This window comes from Armigeres subalbatus, chromosome 2 (assembly GCF_024139115.2).
Source record: "Armigeres subalbatus isolate Guangzhou_Male chromosome 2, GZ_Asu_2, whole genome shotgun sequence".
NCBI lineage: Eukaryota > Metazoa > Arthropoda > Insecta > Diptera > Culicidae > Armigeres > Armigeres subalbatus.
In genome coordinates this window covers 124,436,248-124,458,170 of record NC_085140.1, presented here as the reverse complement: position 1 = coordinate 124,458,170, position 21,923 = coordinate 124,436,248, and the positions used below count along the sequence as shown (strand labels likewise).

The 21,923-nt window shown below is 41.4% G+C and overlaps 4 protein-coding genes across 4 annotated transcripts; 1 reads left to right on the top strand and 3 right to left on the bottom strand.

Annotated features, from left to right (window-relative positions):
* Positions 1-4,321: 4,321 nt before the first annotated feature.
* Positions 4,322-5,425, top strand: LOC134215072 (cell growth-regulating nucleolar protein-like). Its single transcript, XM_062694322.1, has one exon. It carries the CDS (start codon positions 4,444-4,446, stop codon positions 5,401-5,403), a length of 960 nt encoding a protein of 319 aa, XP_062550306.1. The 5' UTR covers positions 4,322-4,443; the 3' UTR covers positions 5,404-5,425.
* Positions 5,426-6,371: 946 nt separating this feature from the next.
* Positions 6,372-21,799, bottom strand: LOC134210795 (cytochrome c oxidase subunit 6B1-like). Its single transcript, XM_062687071.1, has 2 exons — positions 21,671-21,799; positions 6,372-6,780 (listed from the first exon to the last, which is right to left on the bottom strand). Exon 2 carries the CDS (start codon positions 6,755-6,757, stop codon positions 6,497-6,499), a length of 261 nt encoding a protein of 86 aa, XP_062543055.1. The 5' UTR covers positions 6,758-6,780; positions 21,671-21,799; the 3' UTR covers positions 6,372-6,496.
* On the bottom strand, positions 17,495-21,807 carry LOC134210797 (cytochrome c oxidase subunit 6B1-like). The gene is made up of 2 exons (XM_062687073.1): positions 21,671-21,807; positions 17,495-18,079 (listed from the first exon to the last, which is right to left on the bottom strand). The coding sequence occupies exon 2, from the start codon at positions 18,048-18,050 to the stop codon at positions 17,799-17,801; it is 252 nt and encodes an 83-aa protein (XP_062543057.1). The 5' UTR covers positions 18,051-18,079; positions 21,671-21,807; the 3' UTR covers positions 17,495-17,798.
* On the bottom strand, positions 18,490-19,620 carry LOC134209221 (serine/threonine-protein kinase fray2-like). The gene has a single exon (XM_062685212.1). The coding sequence runs from the start codon at positions 19,618-19,620 to the stop codon at positions 18,490-18,492; it is 1,131 nt and encodes a 376-aa protein (XP_062541196.1).
* Positions 21,808-21,923: the final 116 nt, after the last annotated feature.

Genomic DNA, 21,923 nt, shown 5'->3' with positions numbered 1-21,923 from the left:
ACGCGTTAAAAGTTTAGTTCACCTTCTAGATAATTATCCTTGGCACAGGTTGCATTTGAAGAGGAATCCTGTCCTATTTCTATTGATTATGGGCTGGATGGAAACTATGAGAAGAGCACCATTACCGCTAGGTGGGTAGTTTAGAGTTTTGAAGAATTGAACTTAAAAAAGATAAAAAACTAGTCACCTTTAGCCCATTCCCAGCAGACAGATTCCTGGCTGAAGATTGGAAGGGCTTCGAAAATTGTTCCATTCAGCCTCCATAATCTGCCTTTTTTCGTGTTTTGCTGGAATAAAAAATGTATTTGGTCATTCAGAGTTCATAATCTGGTCCGATCATTTCACCATGGGAAACAGTGGGATAGAATTCCTCTCGAATGCAAGCAAGCCAATGCGAACAAATCAGTTGAAGATAAGTGCCCAAACATGTAGTGAAGAACTGGTTTATTACAAATTTTACAATAAAGTAATATAAAAGAATGTATTTTGACCATAGACTCTTAGGGCCAATTTGTTCACCTCCGTTTTAACTCTAAAGCGGTGTTTACCCCGCTTAAACCTGGTTTAGTGACTAAGCGGGGGTGAAGAAATTGACCCTTAGTCAATAGTCCGGTCCGACCAATTTTCAATGGAAACCAAAAATTTCCGTCGAAATTTATTGCGAGTTAACGATAAGTGCCAAAAATGGGCGATACTTTTTGCGCACACACATACATACACACATACTTGCCATCGTACTGCACTACGCATTTTGGAACTTACGTGTTAGATATTCTCTTTCTAACTAATTTTAATAATTATATTTTGTGCAATGATCTCAACTGCTTCACTTGTAAACAATACACTAAACAAATGTACACACTTAAAATAAATCGCCGAATTCGGTAAAATTTTACCGAAATCTCAACAGCAGAGCTGTTCGGTAAATAATTTAACTGATTTTCGGTGATTTTGACAGTTGAGCAACGGAAAAAATTACAAAAAATCTGTAAAATAAATTACCGAACAGTTCTGCTGTTGAGATTTCGGTAAAAATTACCGAATACGGTGAAATGAGTTAAGTGTGTAATTTATCAACTATTATCCTGATTGAATCAGCTATATAAACACTACTTGATCCATCGATTGATATGTCGATCTAAATAATGTCCAAGAGCCACCCGATTAAATAGGTTATCCATACGAAAGATTAGGCCAGCACCAGATTTAGTTGGCATTCATGATGGTTGATTTTCACTATACCCGATTACGTCGGTGAATAAACAGTCGACACCTTGATTGGCACCCAATTTCGTCGGAGATAAAAACAGTTGTTTTCCTCGGCACCCGACCTCGTCGGTGTATCAAGAAATTTTCCATCTGTCAAATGTTTTATGGGGACCATCTATGGTGGGGTGCAGATGGCGGACGGTAGCCACGAGAACCATCCACCGTTCACACCGTGAAAATCGGAAGACTGCGGTGGGCCGGGTACGTAGCCAAAATGTCGGACAGTAATCCGGTGAAAATGGTTCTCGACAACGATCCGACGGGAACAAGAAGACGAGGTGCACAGCGGGCAAGGTGGATCGATCAGGTGGAGGACGATTTGCGGACCCTCCGCAGACTGCGTGGTTGGCGAAGTGCAGCCATGGACCGAGCTGAATGGAGAAGACTTTTATGTGCAGCACAGGCCACTCCGGCCTTAGTCTGATAATAAATAAATACAGTGATCGTTCGCTAATTGGGGCGTTTTGACAAGCGTCAATGTTGTTTACTTTTTGCATTGAACAAAGGAAAATTTTACGCGCCAGAAAATATCGATCCCGCCAAACACGGAAACAAAACGTCAACTCGTTTTTGACATCACATTTTGACGTTTAGCTGCTTTTTAATTGGGTTTCGTCACAATTAGCGAACCCCCAACTAAATAGAAAAACCCCAATTAGCGAACGTTCACTGTAAAGTATGCAAACGCCTTAGGCAATTAAAGTTGGAATCTTATACGCTGAAGCGATGTGTATCGATGGTTTCGAGAAAAACATCATCACCATCACTAATGGAATTATCTGTTTTTTCAACAATATAGGGTAAAATGCCCAATAGTGGACCCCCTACACTACTAAAAATCCACACATATTTATTGGCAAAAATCCATAGATTTAACTTATGATGTATATCAGCTCACACATAACGATTCTCCACGCGAACTACTAATAAAATATATCTCCAAATAAACTTTATGTGTGGTCTCGAAACAGCAATTATTTAATTTATGTGTGATTCTATATCGATTATATTAGGGTGGAGCTATTGCAAAAATTTATAATGGCGACACATATATCTTATATAGATATTTTTGGCAGTGTAGTAGCGAAATTTTGCTCTTTTTGTCATAAGAAGTAGAAATTTTTAACATATTAATTCTGCTTGACATCTAATACCAAGTTCTGCATCTCCTCTTTGCGATACATACCCGCATAATAAAAAACAACATGTTATATGGTCAGAATCATTATTACGATGTAAGATATAGCTTCACAGTTTACGTTGCGGTTATCGAATACTTTTCGATCGATTCAACCATAACTGCTCGACATCATCACTAAATGTCAACATATAACATGCTGTCTCTGAAATGTTCTTTATTTCCTGCATTATATGTCAACATTTTATCATACTGTTGAGCGAAAATTTTGCATTTTATGGTGACATAACTTAACAACCCATTCAACATATTGTTATTTGTCAAATAACCGTACCACAAACTGTTAAAACTTTATATGAGATTGTTCATTTACAGTTGTCAACAGTAAAGGTAGAGTCCTATAAGAAGAGTAACGTCATGTGCCACGTTTGACAGGTCTCCTGCTCGTTTGGAACGCGCATTTGTATGGAACTGACAGACGATTCTGTTCCAATTCTGACACTTGACGACACTGTTATTATAGTCACTGTAAGTAAAGGATACTGTTGTCGACCGCACGGAAAATATCCATGTACAGTTTGTAATTATGCGGGTACATATTTAAAACACTCAAATACACGACGTTATTCGTTGAAATTAACATTTTAAAGTCTGACTGAATTCGTCCTATAGTAGACCCCCTGGGGGTCCATAATAGGAATTTGCTTCCCTATAGTCAACACTTCATTTGATTTTTCCGTTTCGGGACGTTTTTCTTCCCTATTATGGACCCCCCAAAATATTCCAATGGACACTCTCGTGTTTATTTTTTATAGATTTGTTAAAAATCATTTTATTTTACTTTCCATAGCATTTCCAATGCATGTAATCTAATCATAGGACCGATGGAATTTCATAGCAAAATGTTTACATTGTGCTGTAAGAGCAAGATTACTGGTGGTGAATTTAAGCCGTTTGGCAGCGCAGTATCATTACTTGACACTTTACCGGTCGCTACTAAACGCGCTACTTTAACAGTAGCGCGACTGACAGGTGACCAAATTTGGTAGCGCGATAAGAGCGCTGCTATTTGATGAACTGTCAACTGTCAAACGTTACCGGTACGGAATATAGCAACCAAATTGGGAGCCGAAACTATTTTCTGATACGGAATACGGACTGATACGGAAACGAGTGACGAAACTAAAATGAAAGCGCTGCGCGGGTGATTAAAATGCTCGCGACCGATAATGATGCTCTAATAATGCAAAAATGGCTAGGGGCCCACTATTGGTTGGGGGTCCACTATTAGACACTTTGCCCTATTTATTCACTGAATCATTTCGAAACGAGAATGTGAACATTAAAGAGTGACAGTTCTCCATGTCGCTGAATCTGGCGCTGGGGCAGCGGCGTCGAAATTCAAATTGGGGGATACAATTTTGGGGCTTATGCGCAATATCTGCTGAAAATCGTGCATATTCCTCAAATCTAGATTGCTTTGAGAATAGGTCCTATGTGCAAAAGAGAGTCTCTCTTTGGATCTATTCTCTTTCGATTATTACGAAACTATACAAAGGTTTACTTCAATTTTTTTGGCAGATATCCAAAGACAATAGCTTTGTCTATCATGCTGAAGTGGACATGTAGCAAAACATGCAAAACTAGCCGATATATTAGCGAAAGAGAGCGTGATCAAAGAGAATCTCTCGTTTGCACATACGACCTATTCTCAAAGCAATCTAGAAATAAACCTCGGAATGGTAGTTTCGGCAGCAATATTTTTTTGCGTGTACCTTTAAGATGGACATTCAGATTTGCCTAAACTTTTTTCTCAGTGCAAAGTTCTTCTTTACCGATAAGCCATTTAACGAAACTATCATCATTTTCGTCATTTTCACTGATGCCGGTGCATCCATCTGTCATCATTGTCCCGCGAGCACAAGTTGTAAACAAACGCTAGCTCCCATCAGCACGTGCGTGATACGGCACCCATTCGGATAGTTCGGATTCCAATATTTTATCCGGTAATTCTTGTATCTTCAGAACCAATCGAAATGGTATTCTTCACGTGCAATCATTGTGGTGAATCGCTCAAAAAACAAGCCGTCGAAAAACATGGCTGGAAGTGCAAACGCGAACTCAACGTCTCCTGCATGGACTGCCAGAAGGATTTTGTAGGTAAGCAGTACGATGCACATACCAGCTGCATCACGGAAGCGGAAAAATACTCCGGTAAGGATTATGTACCCAAGGCCAACGCCAACAAGGGAGCCAAGAAGCAAGAGGCCTGGATAGACACGATTCGATCGATTACAGACAGTAAGGGGAACCTGTCGAAAGGAATCGGTGAGGTGTTTAACGTGATCCGCAAGAACGACAATATTCCTAGGAAAAAGAAAGGATTTCTGAATTTCTTCGCCAATTCGGCGAAGCATGTTCGGCGGAATGATGTTGAAGCTGCCTGGGCTTTGCTAGAGGAAGAGGTGAAAAAGAATCAAAGCAACGGCACTGAGGAGCCGAAGCAATCGAACGGAGTCGATATGGATGAAATGTGGATCCCGGGGCAGAAGGGATCGACGTCGAATGAGAAGAAAAATGTTACTGAAAGCAAACAGAACGGCTTCAAGAAACGGAAGCTAGAGGAGGAGGTGGAAGAAGGCGTACCTGTCGAAGAACCAGCAAAAAAGAAGAGCAAGAAGAAGAACCAGCAAGCACAGAATGGAGCTAAACAGACACCGGAACAGAAGCAGCTCCTGGTGGAAGACGCGGAAGAAAATCAAACTAACGGGGAAGAAACTGAGTCAAAGTTCAAATGGGCCGATGTGATTCGGACGACGCTGAGCACCAGGAACAACGAGATGAAGCTGGAAAAGCTCAAGAAAAAGGTTCTGAAGAAGTATCGGCAACTGATGGGAGGCGAGGAAGTGAGCGACAAGATTGAGCGTAAGTTTAGTAAGAAGCTTACTAAACTGGGCGTTCAGGTAGATAACGATACGGTTCGATTGATAGCGTAGGTAATAAGAAATGTATTAAGTAGATTCCGCCTTTTATATATTAGGAACAGTTGAGAAAGTCCAATCTATCAGCCTATCAAGGTCTCTTTTGGTTTTTATGGTTTATGCTAACGTAAAAACAACACGACACTAATAAAACGCGACGCGAGACAAGACATAACACTTATCGTTTTTACACTCGTCAACTAAGATTTTTTGAAATTACCTTTTAAGTCGACCGGTTTCGGGCGCGATGTTGCCCATCATCAGAACTATGTCCAAGTTGGACATAGTCCTGATGATGGGCAACATCGCAAGGTAATTTAAAAAAATCTTAGTTGACGAGTGTAAAAACGATAAGTGTTATGTCTTGTCTCGCGTCGCGTTCTATCAAGGTCTCTTGTGTTTTCCATACCTCTGTCCACAATGTGCAATTTCTAATTTTAGAATTCTTCGCTCAGTTACGTTTTCACCGCACTCCGTTCATTTCCACGGAAAAAGATAGGTATCGGGCATTATTACGGATTCCACTTCACAGTGAAAACTAAATGAAGTGAGCAAAACCTTATTACGGATTCCACACAAGTGACAGAAAGTGAAAAAATCATTTCAGGTGGGACTCAGGGTTGTTACCGATTCCACACTTTGTGAGATGGGCGTTACTTTACGTTGATTTTTATTCAGTTTTGCTTCACACAGTTAATTTTATCCACTTCACTATATTGTAAAGTGAGTGAAAGTGAATCCGTAATAAGGCCCATCGTCTGAAAAGTCCAACTGCACAAGAATGTTTTTTTCTGAGCACATTGGCTTTCCAAATCTTCTAAGTGAATTTATTTGAATTATTTAGTGTTTCTGCCTAGAAATTGTACCAGTTTATCGTTTCTAATTAAGACAAATTGACGAACAATTTGAATGTGGGGTTGAAATAATTTATTACAAACATGAAATGGATTTCTTTCCATAATGAATTCCGCTGACACCAAACGTAACGGTCACATCTATATTACTGAAATGCTTGTTCAAACGCAAATACTTTCCCGCTCGCCTCCATCTGTTTCTGTACAACTCGTCCGCCAAGCATCATTGGAACTCGTTCGCCGGGAACAACGGTTTAGATTTTGCTGACGAAGGTACCTTCGGCCCGCTGGTTGTCCCACTTCTCGACCCACGCGTTCGGGCAGATATCGGTGAAGACATTCTTGAAGTACTGACACACTTCGGCGCCTTCGCCCTTCACCTTCTCGCACCGGTAGAAGTCCAGGTAGCTTTGGTAGCAGTATTTGGTTTGGTTCTGGTTCGGGAAGCGGGGATCGAATGGAGCGGCCTTCAGCGGGAGCACTAGCGCTTCGGACTCAGTCGGTTTCGGGGCCATCGTTTCCTGTCCTGGTGGCGGTTCTGTCGAAATGAGGCGGAAGCAAAAGAAAAGGGAAAAAGCAATTGCAATTAGTTTTTTGAATAATTTTAATCGGGAATGGATAATAACTTGGACACATAGTTCGCATGGTAGCCATGGTGCAACGCCCCAAGGGGAATATGCAAGACGGACAGTTAGTGATACACCATGTCTCGAGAAGTTTGAACCATGACTTATTAAGCTACAAATGTGTCTCAAGTTTACAGAAATAAGGAAAAATATCGTGCAGGGAATATGTAATTTGATAATATGACGATCTGATTTCAAACCATTAAGATTTTGTTTGCAATTCCATCTGATGTTAGTTTTTGGGTGTAAATTTTCGAAAATCAAAAATCAGTTCCAATTTAGTGAAGTTGTCTATTTCTACGTATGATACCAGGGAAATTTAAACCAGATTATTTTTGGGGTCTCGTATGATTAAATAAAATACCAGGGTAATTTAAACCAGATTATTTTTGGGGTTTTGTATGAATAAATAAAATATTTTTCAAAACGTGTTAATTAGTTTATTTAACAAAGACACTCTTACTTTACCTTTAATTTGAGAATACTAAACACGTTCAGATCACTTAGATTCACTCCGATCATGATACATATGATTTATTTTACGCTAATGTTGCATACCAAAATATAATTGTGAGCAAAGAACTGATTCAAATATCAAAATTCACATTAAAAAAGGAAAAAAAAGCTTCCTGATCTTCTAGTTGATATTAAATCCCCCATTGGGACATTAATAACTGTGGGACAGCTTAGTGTTTATCGAGCCCACAGTTATTAACTACGAAATTTCTAAGCCAAGTTACCATTTTTGCATTCCTATATCATGAGGCTAACACGGTGATACTTTTTGCTCAGTATAGTCGAGAAAAAATGTCCTATACAGGACTGGGAATCAAATCCAATCATCTTCAGTATGGTCTCGCTTTGTAGCTGCGCATCTTATTGCAGAATAGGACTAGGACTAGGTAACATAATGGATTTCACATAGGCAAAACCACCTAAATAACAAGAAAACTGTCTTTTTCTTGCCCGAGCAGAAATCTTGGCAGGCCCTCCATGTAACAAGGTTAATACACTGGGGTCGCTTTTTACGCAGTTTGTTTTTGCTTATTCTTGACCTTTGAATTTATCAACACATTGAGTTGGCCCCACAAAAAAAAATCAGAAGGTATTTGAAAAGCTGTGGAAATCAACGCAGACCGTTAAATTGGTAAAATCTAACCGCGCAAAAACCGAGTCTTGTATAAGCTTAGCTAGATTTAAGAACCTCGATCTCGAAAGATATTACAAACTTAGTCGCCGATCATTACTGTACTCCGTTCGCGACATAATGATTGTGAATTCAAACTCGCCCACGTTTAATGCTGGCTGGGTATATCTTCAATAAGTCATCGTTGCAGAAATGCGCAGACAGCAACTATACTAAGAATATTGAGTGATTCGACAAAATAGTTGCCCTTTGGGCGATAAAACACGACAAGACCTAAATCTATTTCTCATTGACTGGATACTGAGCATCTGAGCATCAAGATGTGTAAGGCCAGCGTTAAAGGTCCGAGGCGGTTACTCGCTTTAGCCTTGTTCTGGACCAAATTCAGATTACTATCGTTTTCTTCTATTTCGTTGTTGAGGGCATGGGTGTGTCGCTGCTGCGATGTTCTGTCGGCTTCAAATCCAGCCCTTATTTACAGATTTCGTCACCGCTCTTCGGTAACGTAACAACTGCATTTACGTTCTCGATGACATCGTCGATGTGAGACGACAAGGCCCGAATTATAAACCGAGACGACTCTGCGTGGTTGGTTATGCACTGCAGGGCCACTCCGGTCTTATTCTTATGAATGAATTGTAATAGACATCGCTTGATGAATACCAGCTGCTTCTGTCTGATCTCCGTTGGCAAACACCGTGCTACATTGGCGTACAACTCATTTCACATAGGTAAGTGTTGAATATTTGAATTTTGGTGCGTTCAATAATCTGATTGAATATGCCTTGTCTTCTTGGTCTACTGGCTAAGTAGATATTGAACGTTTTTTTTTACTTTATTAGAGAGACATGACATGCAGTCATTGGGCTGGGTCATCTCTATAATAAAAGTTTTCAACATTCTCCATTGCTCGTTCGACTATCTCAATGTCGAAAGGATACTTCATGTTGATATCCAACGATTTGATCTTGCAGACATTGATGATGAGTCCTGCCGCAAAGATGCGTTCGGCCAAGTCGTTGAACTTACTTTGTATATATTTAGGGAAAAAAAACTTGCTTTTCTTCAAACAATCCAGATATCCAAAATGCTTCAGTTTGTTGGCGCATTGCTCAAGGCGAAGTACATACTCTGCCTCACTTGGCGATATGGCCCTAGCAGTTGTCTGTACGGTCCATCCGTCCGTAGTCCTGTACGGGTCAATTATAAGCCTTTCTGCATTGGTTTGGTTGCGTTGCAATCACTCATCTCGAATTGATGCAGAATCTAATCCACTTGCGAGCATTGAGGCTTTAGCCAACCTGTCATATCGAAAATGATGCAGATTATTGTTTCATCATGGATTCAAGCCTTCTTTCTGCGATCAGCAAATCATCATCAACGATTTCAAACAGTTAGCAAACTGGAGCTTTTTCATCTTGTACACCATCTGGAATCTGCGAAAAGATATCTTGCTTCAGTTCCCCGTATAGGAAAGTGATCTTGACATCCATTTGATTAAAATAAAACTTTTAATTGACTCTGACCGACAGAATACTGTTCTTGTCGTCGAAAGTTTGGCATAAGAAGCACAATTTCTTCATCTTTTGCCACAAGACGCGCCTTGTACTTTACTGGTTTGCCATTTTCATCTTATTTTATACGAAACACCTATTTTGATTTCAAGCATCGAATTCCAGCCGGACTGATAACGATCTTCCATTCTCCGTTGATATCCAAAGATTTCAGCTCATCCTGGATTGCTTTTAATTGATGAAGAGTTTCAGAACATTCAAATGGGTCTGTGAACAATAAATCAGCATAAGTGGCTCTATATCCTGCAAACAAGCTGAACAACTTCGCTCTCATTTGGTGCACCTCAGTACTACATCGGGCTTGTGCTGTTCTGGTGTAAAGTGGAAGGCTGTTGTGCTGTTCTGGTGTAAAGACAGGCGATTGTCTTGTTGTTCCGAGAAAGGTAGAGCGTCTTCCATGCAAATTGATGTTTCTCGATTGTTGTATCCAGTATTTTAACTATGTAAAAATCTTTGCATATGAAGTTTCTTAGTATATAGCCACGTTGATAATCAATGCTTGCCACAACTCCTTACACGCATAAAACACGTCTTGCCGGTTTACCAAATGGTCACTCGCATTAGAATATTGTGAAAACTACTGCGTTCTACGTTTCAACATTTGGTTCATTGTTCCGTTAGTACATACAGCCTCTCTTGGAATGTCCGTCGCTTTCCGTATTTGTGGCATTTTCCTTAGGCTTTCTTGGGTTTTACAAATTTTGTTTCCGAAAACTCTGCTGTAAATGTCCTTACACAATCTTGTTGTTGTTGGGTTTACCTCAGTTCCTCAGCCAATAAACGTGACTATTTGCAGGGTGAGATTTCTTAAGCCATCACTAATGGGTCATACGAATCCGGAAGAATTTGCAAAAATAGATCATCGCATCTGCTTCATTAATTTTTGCACCGGCCATCTTCAGTTAAATGATGAGATCTTCGAAGACACGGTCTTCCTTTCTTCCAGTTTCAATGCTTCCAGAGTAAGTACTGAGTGCTAACGGACTTCTTAGCGAATGAATTTTTAGGCGCCTTCCACATCCCTTTTGCTGAGGTACTCGCCAACAAGTTTCAGTATTTCCATTTGCCAAGAACTTATGACATGGGCCTTGACTTTTCTATCCGTTTTATCTAACTTCGCTCGTTTAGCTTTCGGCATCAGAGGGTTCTTCGTTACAATGTTCAACACGCCAGCTAAATCCAAAAACATCTTCACTCTGTAGCTCCACTTCCGAAATCCAGATCCAACATCGAATTGTGGTATTCCGTGTGTTGACCTTCGCACATGGCGCGCATAACCTATGAAGGAACAATTACTTATATAGATAAGGCAGGTGAAAGAACGAAAACTAACAGTTTCATTTATTAAAACACGTCTGTACGACTCAAACTGTGGAGCGTGACAATATGGTCCATGATCCATCTTCCTTTGGAATTCTGCATACTGCTGCCGTAGAGTTATCCGTTAGCCTTCTTTCTCCGGTATCCGGTTTAGGATAGCTTAGCAGGCCGAAGAACAGTCCAACCACACAGTATGTATAGCGAAGATGACTCACATACCGTGCACGATAGGAAACGTAAATTGCGTTCAAAAACTTTAAATTTTGAGAACAATCTAGTATTACGCCTCGCTCAATATCTCACAATCAGATCCCCATTTTTAGTTATATTTACTAAAACACCCAACATCCAGTAGACCGGAAAAATAGCCATTTTTCACAGTTCAGATCAGTCTTGTTGCCCGGAAGCCTTGTTGAAATGCATACTTATGATGATTGCTAAAAAGCCTCGAAGATGACGCATGCAATGCGTTGCATCCTTGGTGGATCATGAACTGTAGAAAGTTGTTTGAACTGCTAGATCAGTGGGATCGGTAGGTCTCTGCCCTCTCGCGTTTTACAATGGCATCGACGAATCCAAACTTGGTCCACTCTAAGGTCTTGACATATCGTAGTGGAGACGAATATTGCGGTTAGTTGCGACTTTCTCCCCTTTGTCGACTAGATACTCCACCCATGCCAGCTTATCCTGTCTGCAGAAGCGTTTTACTTTATTTCCTAGAGTCGAATACAGTTGACGGAACATACAACTGCTGCAGCTATGGTTTATGGCCAATCCTTTGCGACCTTTGCTTCTCTACACTCTTCAATCTTCCGCCAGGTTTTGTTTATTCTTTGGTTTGAAATTCATTTGACAGAACGTCGTCCTAATGGATAAAATATTTAATGACGGAAGATTACTCTCCGTTCTCTTTGAGTCAAAAAAAGAAAAGAATCGTTTTGAATTTTGTCGTAGGTCTCTTTGCACCCGTAAAACATATTCGCCGTATCTTCAAGAATCAGTTGTACAGTCGGTAGTCATTGCTGCAACAGGTGAATTTTTGCTTCGCGTAGGCGTTACGGCGATTAAGTAGATTCGTAAAGCTGCTACCCTTAGTCTCTTTAGACTTTGCAGACGGCAACTCGACCATGGAGATTTAGGAGCAGGTGGTTACCACATTTCCATTGCTCATATATGTATACTTATCGCAACATATATTCCACATCTTTCACTTCGAGTCTTACTGACATTGGCTAGTCAACAAAAGCTAGTGTTGAAGCATCTGGATGTTCGAACAGCATACTCATACGGAAATATCCAGGAGGAAATCTACATGCGCCAATCTCCTGGATATGAAGTTCGAGGAAAGGAGGAGTTTGTCTGCAAGCTCCGCAGAAGCATTTATGGCCTGAAACAATCCGCCAGATGCTGGAACCAGAAACTAAGCAGTGTGTTATCCAGCTTGGGGTTCAAGTCAAGTTCAGCTGACCCTTGCCTGTATGTGGCGACGAGAAACGGAGAGAAGGTTTATTTGATCGTGTATGTCGATGATTTTCTCATGGGATACCGCAGCGAGAAGAAGATACATAGTGTTTATGAAGAGTTAAGTAACCATTTTGAGATCGTGTGCCTAGGAGATGTGAAGTATTTTCTTGGGTTGGAAGTGGAAAACACGAACGGAGTTTACAGTGTGAGCCTGAAAAACAACATTGACAAGCTAATAGATAAAGTGGGGCTGAAAGACGCGAAGATGGCAAAAACTCCGATGGATCAAGGTTACCTCAAAGACGAGACAGAAAGCAAACCATTCGAGGACGGAACGATGTTCAGAAGTGTAGTGGGTGCACTAATGTACATTGCTGTTTGTGCACGCCCTGATATTATGACGAGTGCCGCTATTCTCGATTGGACAGCTGCCAAACGAGTAGTGCGATACTTGAAAGGCACCAAAGGATGGAGACTACGACTAGGAGGAGTATGTAACAACGAGCTAGTTGCATCCTCTGATTCTGACTGGGCTGGAGATAAGGGTACACGCAAGTCAACAACCGGAATAGTAGTATACTACGGAGGAGGAATTGTGTCCTGGGCAAGCCGCCGGCAGGAATGTGTAACTTTGTCTACGATGGAAGTGGAGTACGTAGCACTTGCTGAGACGTGTCTAGAAGTAATTTGGCTACGACGTTTGCTTGAGGATTTTGGAGTGAAGCAAAAGACAGCGACCGAAGTGAATGAAGATAACCAAGGTTGCCTTAGCTTCGCAAAGTCTGAGAGATCAACGAAACGCTCGAAGCATATCGAGACGAAACATCATTTCGTGAAAGATTTATGTGACCGGGGCGAAATTATATTGAAGTATTGTCCTACGAACGAGATGAATGCTGATATACTGACGAAACAGTTAGGGCTAGTGAAGCACTACCAGTTTACAGAAAAATTGGGATTGTTTGGTGAGAAGCAAGAGGCCCACAATTGAGGAGGAGTATTAAGAATATGCAATGCGCTAAGCAGAGAAGTGTGCAGTGAAAATTTGTTTGTCCTATCTTGTTAACCAACCGAAGTAGACGTGAATTGTAAGCTAATTTCTCTATCGTTAAAGTGTCCGTGTTTTAATTAGATTCTTCCCAAATCCCTACGTGATTTCCACTTCGCGTGTGTCCTCTGTTGCTCACATTTCCTTCGCACACCAGTTACGTGGAGTAGGATTCGATATTCCTAAAGAGTGGGTCGGTACTCTTCTGCTCCTCACAGGACTTCCAAAGGATTACAAACCGATGATAATGGCGTTAGAAATCTCAGGTTTGGCTATAACTGGGGACATTCGTGATCTGGACGTCAACCAACTCAGTTATTATTTTCAAGGTGTTATCCCGAAAGTTTTCCTCTGCACTGCCGTAATCTGAAAAAGTGACGTATACGCCATTTTCCAAAAATGGTATTAACGAGCAGTACTCATCGAGTTCTTTAACAGAAAAATGCAAAACATGCATGTTGTAAATTGGTGTTTACGTCACTTTCTCAGATTACAACAGTGCAGTTCTTATCATCACTACTTTCTCAAGCAGAAGTCCGAACCTGAGCTGTTGAAAGTATTCAACCAGTTCCAACCACTAGCAACAACGAGTGAAGACCTACGTTAACCTGGATTACGATCCGGAGGTCACGGCTCCGGTGAGTGGCGGTATCTGCAGAATGAAATACTCGTTTAAGAATTCGGTGATGAAGAAATCGATTCTGGAGCTGAACGTGAATCTGATATGAAGTATTTTTCGCAAGTTGAAACCAGCTGTGGCAGAGATTTTTTTCAAGATTCAGAGGAACAAGTCGCGTGACCATCAATGCGCTCTTCTCGAAACAATCTTCATATCCACCCGTGTCACGCAAGATGTTGAGGCGCACCGGCCGGGCTGCACCAACATTCCACAGATCCATCCGTGTCAACCGATCCTGGTGAATCAATTCGGTCCTAGTGCTACGCGGCAAGGTCTGAATGCAAGCAGATATTCGTCTAGCTGTTCTGATAATCCTCGAACACCAACGGAAGCAATGCATAGTCCAGTTGCGGAACAGTGACAAACCGCCATGGATGGAGAGTTTCATGCTTTAATGGATAATAAGACCTGAGAGCTAGTTCAACTTTTTCCGAACAAGAAAGCCATTGAATGCAAATAAATGTTCAAAATGAAGGACGATGAGAAAGGGGCCATCGTACGGCTCAAGTCGAGAATCGTAGCACAGGGCTTCACGCAGAAGTACGGCACCAGCTTCTACGGAGTTTTTGCACTGGTGGCAAAACAAGTAACGTTTTGCACTTCACTGACCGTCGTTGCTAGTCGGAGAAAGTCCATCGTGGATGTTAAAACGGCGTATTTTAATGTTGACCTGAAGGAAACGATTTACGTGCGGCAGCCAGAGGGGTGCTCTACCGGCGACAATCGCATCGTGTGTCGTTTGAAAACCAGTTTATACGGATTGAAACAGTCCGCGCGCGTGTGGAACCGAACGGTGGATACCGTTTTCAAGGCCATCCAGCAGTCCAAGCTAGATCCACTGCTGTACATCCACAAGAGAAACGGCAATATGGCATACAGCCTCATCTACGTCGATGATATGCTCATTGTTACCCAGACCGAGGAGTTCAAGTCTATTTTCATAAGCTGACTCTCAAATTCACCGTGTCGAACCTGGAAACATTCGCCATTTCCTGAGAATCGAGGTTGAAAAGTCGCGTACATCCGGGAGCTCGTTCTACGGTTCAACATGGATAGTGCGAAACCATAGAAGACCCCTCTTGACCCGGGTTACTTCCAATTCCAACATAAGGAGGAGATGGATCAGCTGCCAGGCAACAATAATTATTTGAGCCTAATCGGAGATCTGCTGTTCGGTCCAGTCGAGGCCGGATATCGCTGTCAGCGCTTCCATTGGAACGAGGCGAAACGAGTACTGCGTTACTTATCAACAACAAGTGACCACAAGCTACACCTAGGTTCATCTGATGAGGGGTTACAAATGTTCGTCGATGCCGACTGGGCCGAGATCGGAAATCAAATTCCGGTTACCTACTACTATTATCAGGCGGTGTCATTATATGGGACTCCGGGAAGCAGAATTACGTGGCACTGAGTTCCACCGAAGCGGAATTCGTTCCACTTGCCGAAGGGTACCAAGAGCTTTTTTGGACTAGAAGATTACTGGAGTAAATTGGAGAAGTTCAGCGTCCAACGCCAGTTTTCCAGGACAACCAATTAGAATAGGCTAATCTTTAGTTTATTAAAATAAATTTTCACTTTCGAATCCGATTGTTCCATTTTCTGCAAAAGCCTTTAATCTTCCTTGTTTCAATTTTCTTGTTCCAAACTTGGTTGGATGCTATATAAAGTTTCCTTCCAGTAAATTCGCTCGTCAGCTTTTTTCTGTAGATAGTCAGCATTTGCAGAAAAATTAGTTTCATTTTCAACACTTTTGTAGTTCAAAGTTTTACGAAATGGAAACATAAACTGGATACAGTGAGTCAAACGCTGAAATCAAAGAAATTCGTGAAATGTTCAACTGAGATTACTGAAATCGAAAATACGATTGAAAATAAAATTGTTTTTTCAGATTGCTTCTTTTACTCAAAGGAAATGACAGCTCATTTAGCAGTTTGCCAATCATTTCTTTCTAATGTTGTATTTCAAAATGTGTTATTTGTTGAACATTTATCGCGGTGTTTTCTCAGTTGTTTGGATTCCACTAGTTGAATAGTTAAAGCGCTAGTTGTAGTTATTTATAGGTACTAATAAAATTGAAAAAAAAACAAGTAGAATTCAAATAACGAACTGCTGGGCTGAGTTGAAGACAAAGTATTGAACTAAAAGTCCACCATACAATACGTTTTAAAATTCAACCTCTGAAATAAGTGATTGACAAATTATTAAATAATCGAAAGCATCCTACAATTCACAAAATTATAATTCACATCAAGAGAAAAAGAGTCAATATTACATAAGTTTAAATACAGGGGGCCAAACGCAAAGGGGTGTAAGTGACAATAACTCAGTGTTGGAAAAATGAGTGCACATTTTTTCGATATTTTTTCGTTTCATACAAATTGTATGGAAGTTCAAAAAATACTAATCTAGGGTTTTTTTTTTTTCAAATAGGCGTAATTGTATTTGACCTTAAAATTTGAAACGGCTAATACTCTCTCTATTCAACATATTTTGTTCAGCTGACGTTACTACCAGATAGATGTGAATCCATTCTTTCTGCTGGGCACATCAGTTGACGAAAATAGTTTGAATGAAGCGCACAATCGCCGTTCCAAAAACAAAGGTCAAAATCAATTACGCCCATTTGAAAAAATCCTAGAAATCTCCGTGAATTTTCACATTAAAAACAACGTACAAATCATATCAATATATTGCCGCAAAGCTCTGAAACCAAACAATTTTACGCCGTATGTAACTCAAATTTGACCAAAATGTCACTCACACCCTCTGCTTCTAACCCCTCACTAGTTTTCCATTAGTTACATTGAAATTATTTTCAATCCTGAACAGCTTCTCTAAGAGTCGAAGGACTTCCAAAACTTCTTAAACATTGTAAATTTCTCCTTGAGTCGCAAGTCCTTTCCATTTAATTAAATGGAATAGGCTTTTTCTTATTGGCACTACATCCCCCACTGGGACATTCCCGCCTCGCTGCTTAGTATTCATTCAGCCCTTCAGTTATTAACCGCGAGGCTTCTAAGCCAAGTTACCATTTTTGCACTCGTACCTATATCATGAGGCTAACACGATGATACTTTTATACCCAGGGAAGTCAAGACAATTTCCAAACCGCAAATTGACTAGACCGGCACCGGGAATTGAACCCAGCCACCCTCAGCATGCTCTTGCTTCATAGCCGCGCATCTTACCGCTAAGGAGGGCCCTTGGAAACCATTAAACAAACTATAAAACAAAATTCCCATATTGCAAGTCGTTAAATTCTTATAAATCACAATAAATAAAAACCTCCACTGGAATAAAAAAAACAATCAAAATCATATGCAATCGACATTAAATTCCTATCGTACTTTGACCTAAAGAACAGATTGACAGAAATACTCAATAAAACGCCTTTCTTCACTATTTTCTGGATCAGTTTATTTTGCACATGAATATGTGTTCGTTTGTCAATACGAAACTACATGATATCCAAGCCACATAGAACTAACCAATTTAAAGTTTCCAATCGAATTCACAATTCGGATTTTCAATTTTCAACCCAATGCCAATTTTGTCAAACTGATCTGTGGGGGAAGTGCATAGAAGCGGCAGCAAACGGTTCTCTTAAAACAATCCCAATTAAACAAAGTCTAGTGCGCCGCTCAACCGGTGAACGACCAACGTTGCAGCGCCGCTTTCAACACCACCACCCGCGTTTAAATTCTTCCCGGAAAGGTACCCTCCGCGCGTTGGTCTTCCCACTTGGAGACCCACGCGTTCGGGCACAGATCGCAGTACACGTCCTTAAAGTACTGACACACCTTGGCCCCTTTGCCCTTCACCTTCTCGCAGCGATGGAAATCCAGATAGCTCTGGTAGCAGTACTTGGTTTGGTTCGTGTTCGGAAAGCGCGGATCGAAGGGAGCCGCTTTCAGTGGCAGTGTGCCGGTAGATGCTTGCGGGGCCATTTCGTACTGCGGGGCTGTAAAATGGATGCCTAGGTGGCGGATCGGATAAGGACGTCGGGGAAAAGCGGGTTGAATAGAAAAGGTTGAAACATTTGAGCTTTGGGTAGTAAGAATGCACAAATTACCAGAAGCATGCAGGATCCGGGGTCTGGGGTTTGTAATTTGTGCAACGGTGTGGCGTGAATTAAATCTCAGTGTTAGGACATTCAAGAAAATGCATTTGACCAGACGTGAAATACACAATTAGCATAATCCTTACACTCTAAAAATGACGAATTTGATACTCTAAAGATAATTTAGCCTAAATAAGAATTCTATCGCAAGTGTTGTTTAAAACTATTTTGCCAAACTAATTCAACCACTCATAGTAATCTCTTCGCTCGCACAATTCACAATTATTCCGCGTATAAACTATAGATAAGTTATCTCTCGGCCCACTCTATTTGACTAATGGTCGCGTTTTGGAGTCCGCATCGCAGGACGCATTCTTATACTTTTTGACCTCCTGCAGATAGAGATTCCAAGCATCATTCGGCGACTCGGCATACGAATCCTCGAGCGGTTTCTGCTTTTTCACAACACCTGTTTTAAGAATTTTGCCTCCCCTTCGTCGTCCCACGGTCGGAATAGGAACCGGGAGGGGTTGGGCCGGTATCACATAACTCGAACTGGCAGCCGGTGCTGCTAAAACTGGTGCCGTAACTGATACTGTTGTGCTGCTCGATGCAGTCGTGTTCGGATAACTTTCCTCGCCCTCGCAAGTTATTTGCGCTTGCTCTTGCATTTTCTTGAACATCTCCAGGAAGGAACCATCGTTTGCAAAACCGGTGGCAGTGTTAATTGCAGGGGTTGGCTTCGGTTTCGGGTAAAGTTTGCCCTCGGCTGCCAGATGGGCCTGCAACTTTTCCTGCATCTTTTTCTGAAACTCGATCCGCTCTTCTTCGGTTTGAATCTCCGGAACGTATTCCGTTTTCGAACTGTTATTGTACGAGCTGAAATATTTGCTAATGCTACTTTTCGGCTCCTCCTTGTCTACCATCGTCGAACTATTGCTAGTCGCGTTATCCGCATCCATCAAAGTTAACTCAGATCCAGTCTCGCCGCTATTCGCTTCTTGCGCCTTTGCGTCAGCAGCTGCTTTCATATCAGAGAGTTTGCGCAAATTTTGCAACTCTTGTTCTATTTCAATGGATAGATCTCGACCACGTTCACGATCCTTCGAATCGCGGGAACGTGATCCGTTTCGCTGCTGACGGTCACGTGACCGCGAATGACTTCGTCGTCTACGTTCGCGGCTTTTGCTGCGATCGCGTTTGCTACTACTACGATGATCCCGTTCCCTGTCATGTCTGTCCCGGTGGGAGCGGTCGCGTCTATCGTCACGATACCGATCGGTGCGGTACCGATCATCCCGATGACTACCATCGTGTCGCCTTTCACGGCTTCTGTCACGGTGCCGATTATCTCGACGATCTCGGTCCCGATCGCGATCACGATCACGATCGCGTTGGCGCTGCTCGTCACGATACTTATCGCGACCACCTGAGGAACGGGAATCATCGTCCTGCATGATCGGTTAATCAACCTACGGGGGAGAGCGGTGATCTGTACCGGTCCGAGAGGGATGAGCAGGATTCTGAAAATACACAGTACTACACATAAGCAACAATGTGACCAATATTGCTTCGAAGTGATTGTTGTTTCCCGTAAACATGAACGAGAACTATGACAGAGAGGAGTGAAAAACTTAAAATATAGGGGAATTAAAAAACGTGCTTGCTTCACAGTATTTAAGCTACTTGGAGATACTTCCTCAGAGCTACTTTCAAAATAAATCACTGAATTCAGTTTAACTAATTGAGGTTATATTTGTCCTTAACAAATGCAATTTTTTTGCGCTACTAAACTTTCCTAATTAAATTTGATTTAACTTAAAAGTAACAGATTGGAAATTAAAAAACAAGAATGACTGGTGCTTAAAACCAATATGATAACTTTCGTCACTTTAAATTTAGTTGAGTTTAGGTCGGGAAATGAGACAAATTGTAAGTATACGGAAATAGTTGTTTCATAAAGGCGAAACTCGCAAACGTAAACTATGACTTTTTTTCGTAAATTTCTCATTAAGATCGTTCTGATAACTACTCATGAAACAACAATGTCGATCTCTCTGTTCTACAGCACCAAAATGCATATTGATGCATAAAGAAGAAACAGTGATCATTAACATACATAGCCTATTAATAGTCAACGATAGTGACATATGATTATTAGTAGAATGATTTGCCTTCAAAAAAATTGGTGAAAGCTATGACTCATCAGTTTGAATAGAGCACAATTTACAATCATACGCTAACTCAGGACGATTTCTGTTCCTTCTTCTTCTTTTAACAAATTGTGTTCAAATTTATGAACACAAGCAAGTAATCCACCAGAGTGGATAAAACTGTGAAGCAACACGTAACTGAACAACTAAAGAAACATGTCTAAATTTCAAAACAACAACACATGATAGGAAACCTTTGCTAAAAAGTGTAGTAGTTATATGAAATGAACAATCATAAAATGGTACATTACTCTGTCCGATTGGCTGGGGGTACGCTGTGGTTCTACTCCTAGGTTCGCTCAATCCCGAGCAGTTCTAGATCAGATGCAGCACAGCACAGCAAACAGCTCTCCGATTGATGGCAGCTACACTGCGACTCGTTGATGTCTCGTTCGTTGTGATGATTGTCGTCGCCGTTGATGCGGTTCTTGCAGTTCTAAACGCTTGACTGAATCTGAGTTCTCTGTCTCTTTGTCTCTGAGTCTCGGGGTTATTTCGATTCCCTGAAAGAATGTGCACTCCAACGTGAATTTTTCTTCGAAATGAACGTAGCTTTCGCCGGAATATAATTACTTTTGCAGTTTTATACACATTTGGCTTTGCGGTACATATTTCATAATGCTTTTTTGCTTCAATCCCTTTCTTTGAGATTAAATGCTTCATTTCCGGGCATTGAGGGAAAGTCCGATAGAACATAGACCATTCGGAAGTTAGGGTATTAGTTTTGGCAATGATCCTTGTAGACGGAAGAAGAGCCCCATTCGTTGTCTAACGGCTCTAAACTCGGTTGTGCTAATCCTGGAACAACTCGCACGCCAGACACCCTTTTGTTTTCTTTGCTATCAAATAAACATTCCCGCGGATGGATGTTCTTGACACAATACTGATCGAAGCAACCGACGACCGAAAGGCGAAACGCTTACATAACAACAAAGAAATGGAGTCTAGTGATGGAAAAGTAGGCCTTGCCACTCCTGAGGCGTAGCCTCCTCCGACGAAACTCGGACTTGGCAAACGAAACACAGCTCGCTTCCTTCCAACAATTCCCACCCGTTACGTAATTTTTTGCCTCATCCAACCCGAACCAATTTTTTCGCTATCACACATTTTGCTACCCATCGAATCGATTTAGAATCCCAGCCCCTTGTTCCCCATTCTCGGATGACGGCCGAAAGCTTCACATGAAAACCCACCGAAAACCTATCGTTTGGCGTGGAAAATGCATTTTCTTTGGACGGAGAACATTACCGGGGATGTCTGGCATCCGCTCCGGGGTGGAAAATGGCAAAATTACCTGATTCGGGAACGCTAGGAAAATTTCTCGCACGCACTTGAACACACACTGCTCTTACGACTGTGACTTGGACGAGCTAAGATGGCTGCTTGCTTCGATTTTTCACTCGAATCGAGAAAAAAAAATTTCTGTCTGTCAGGCGGCTGTCACCGGTTCAGCAGGGTGGCCAGATCTTTCGCTTTTACAAAACTGTGCTGAACGATAACCGGAAATTACTGGGTCTGTCCGGGTCTGTCTCATTTGGTGAATTAAA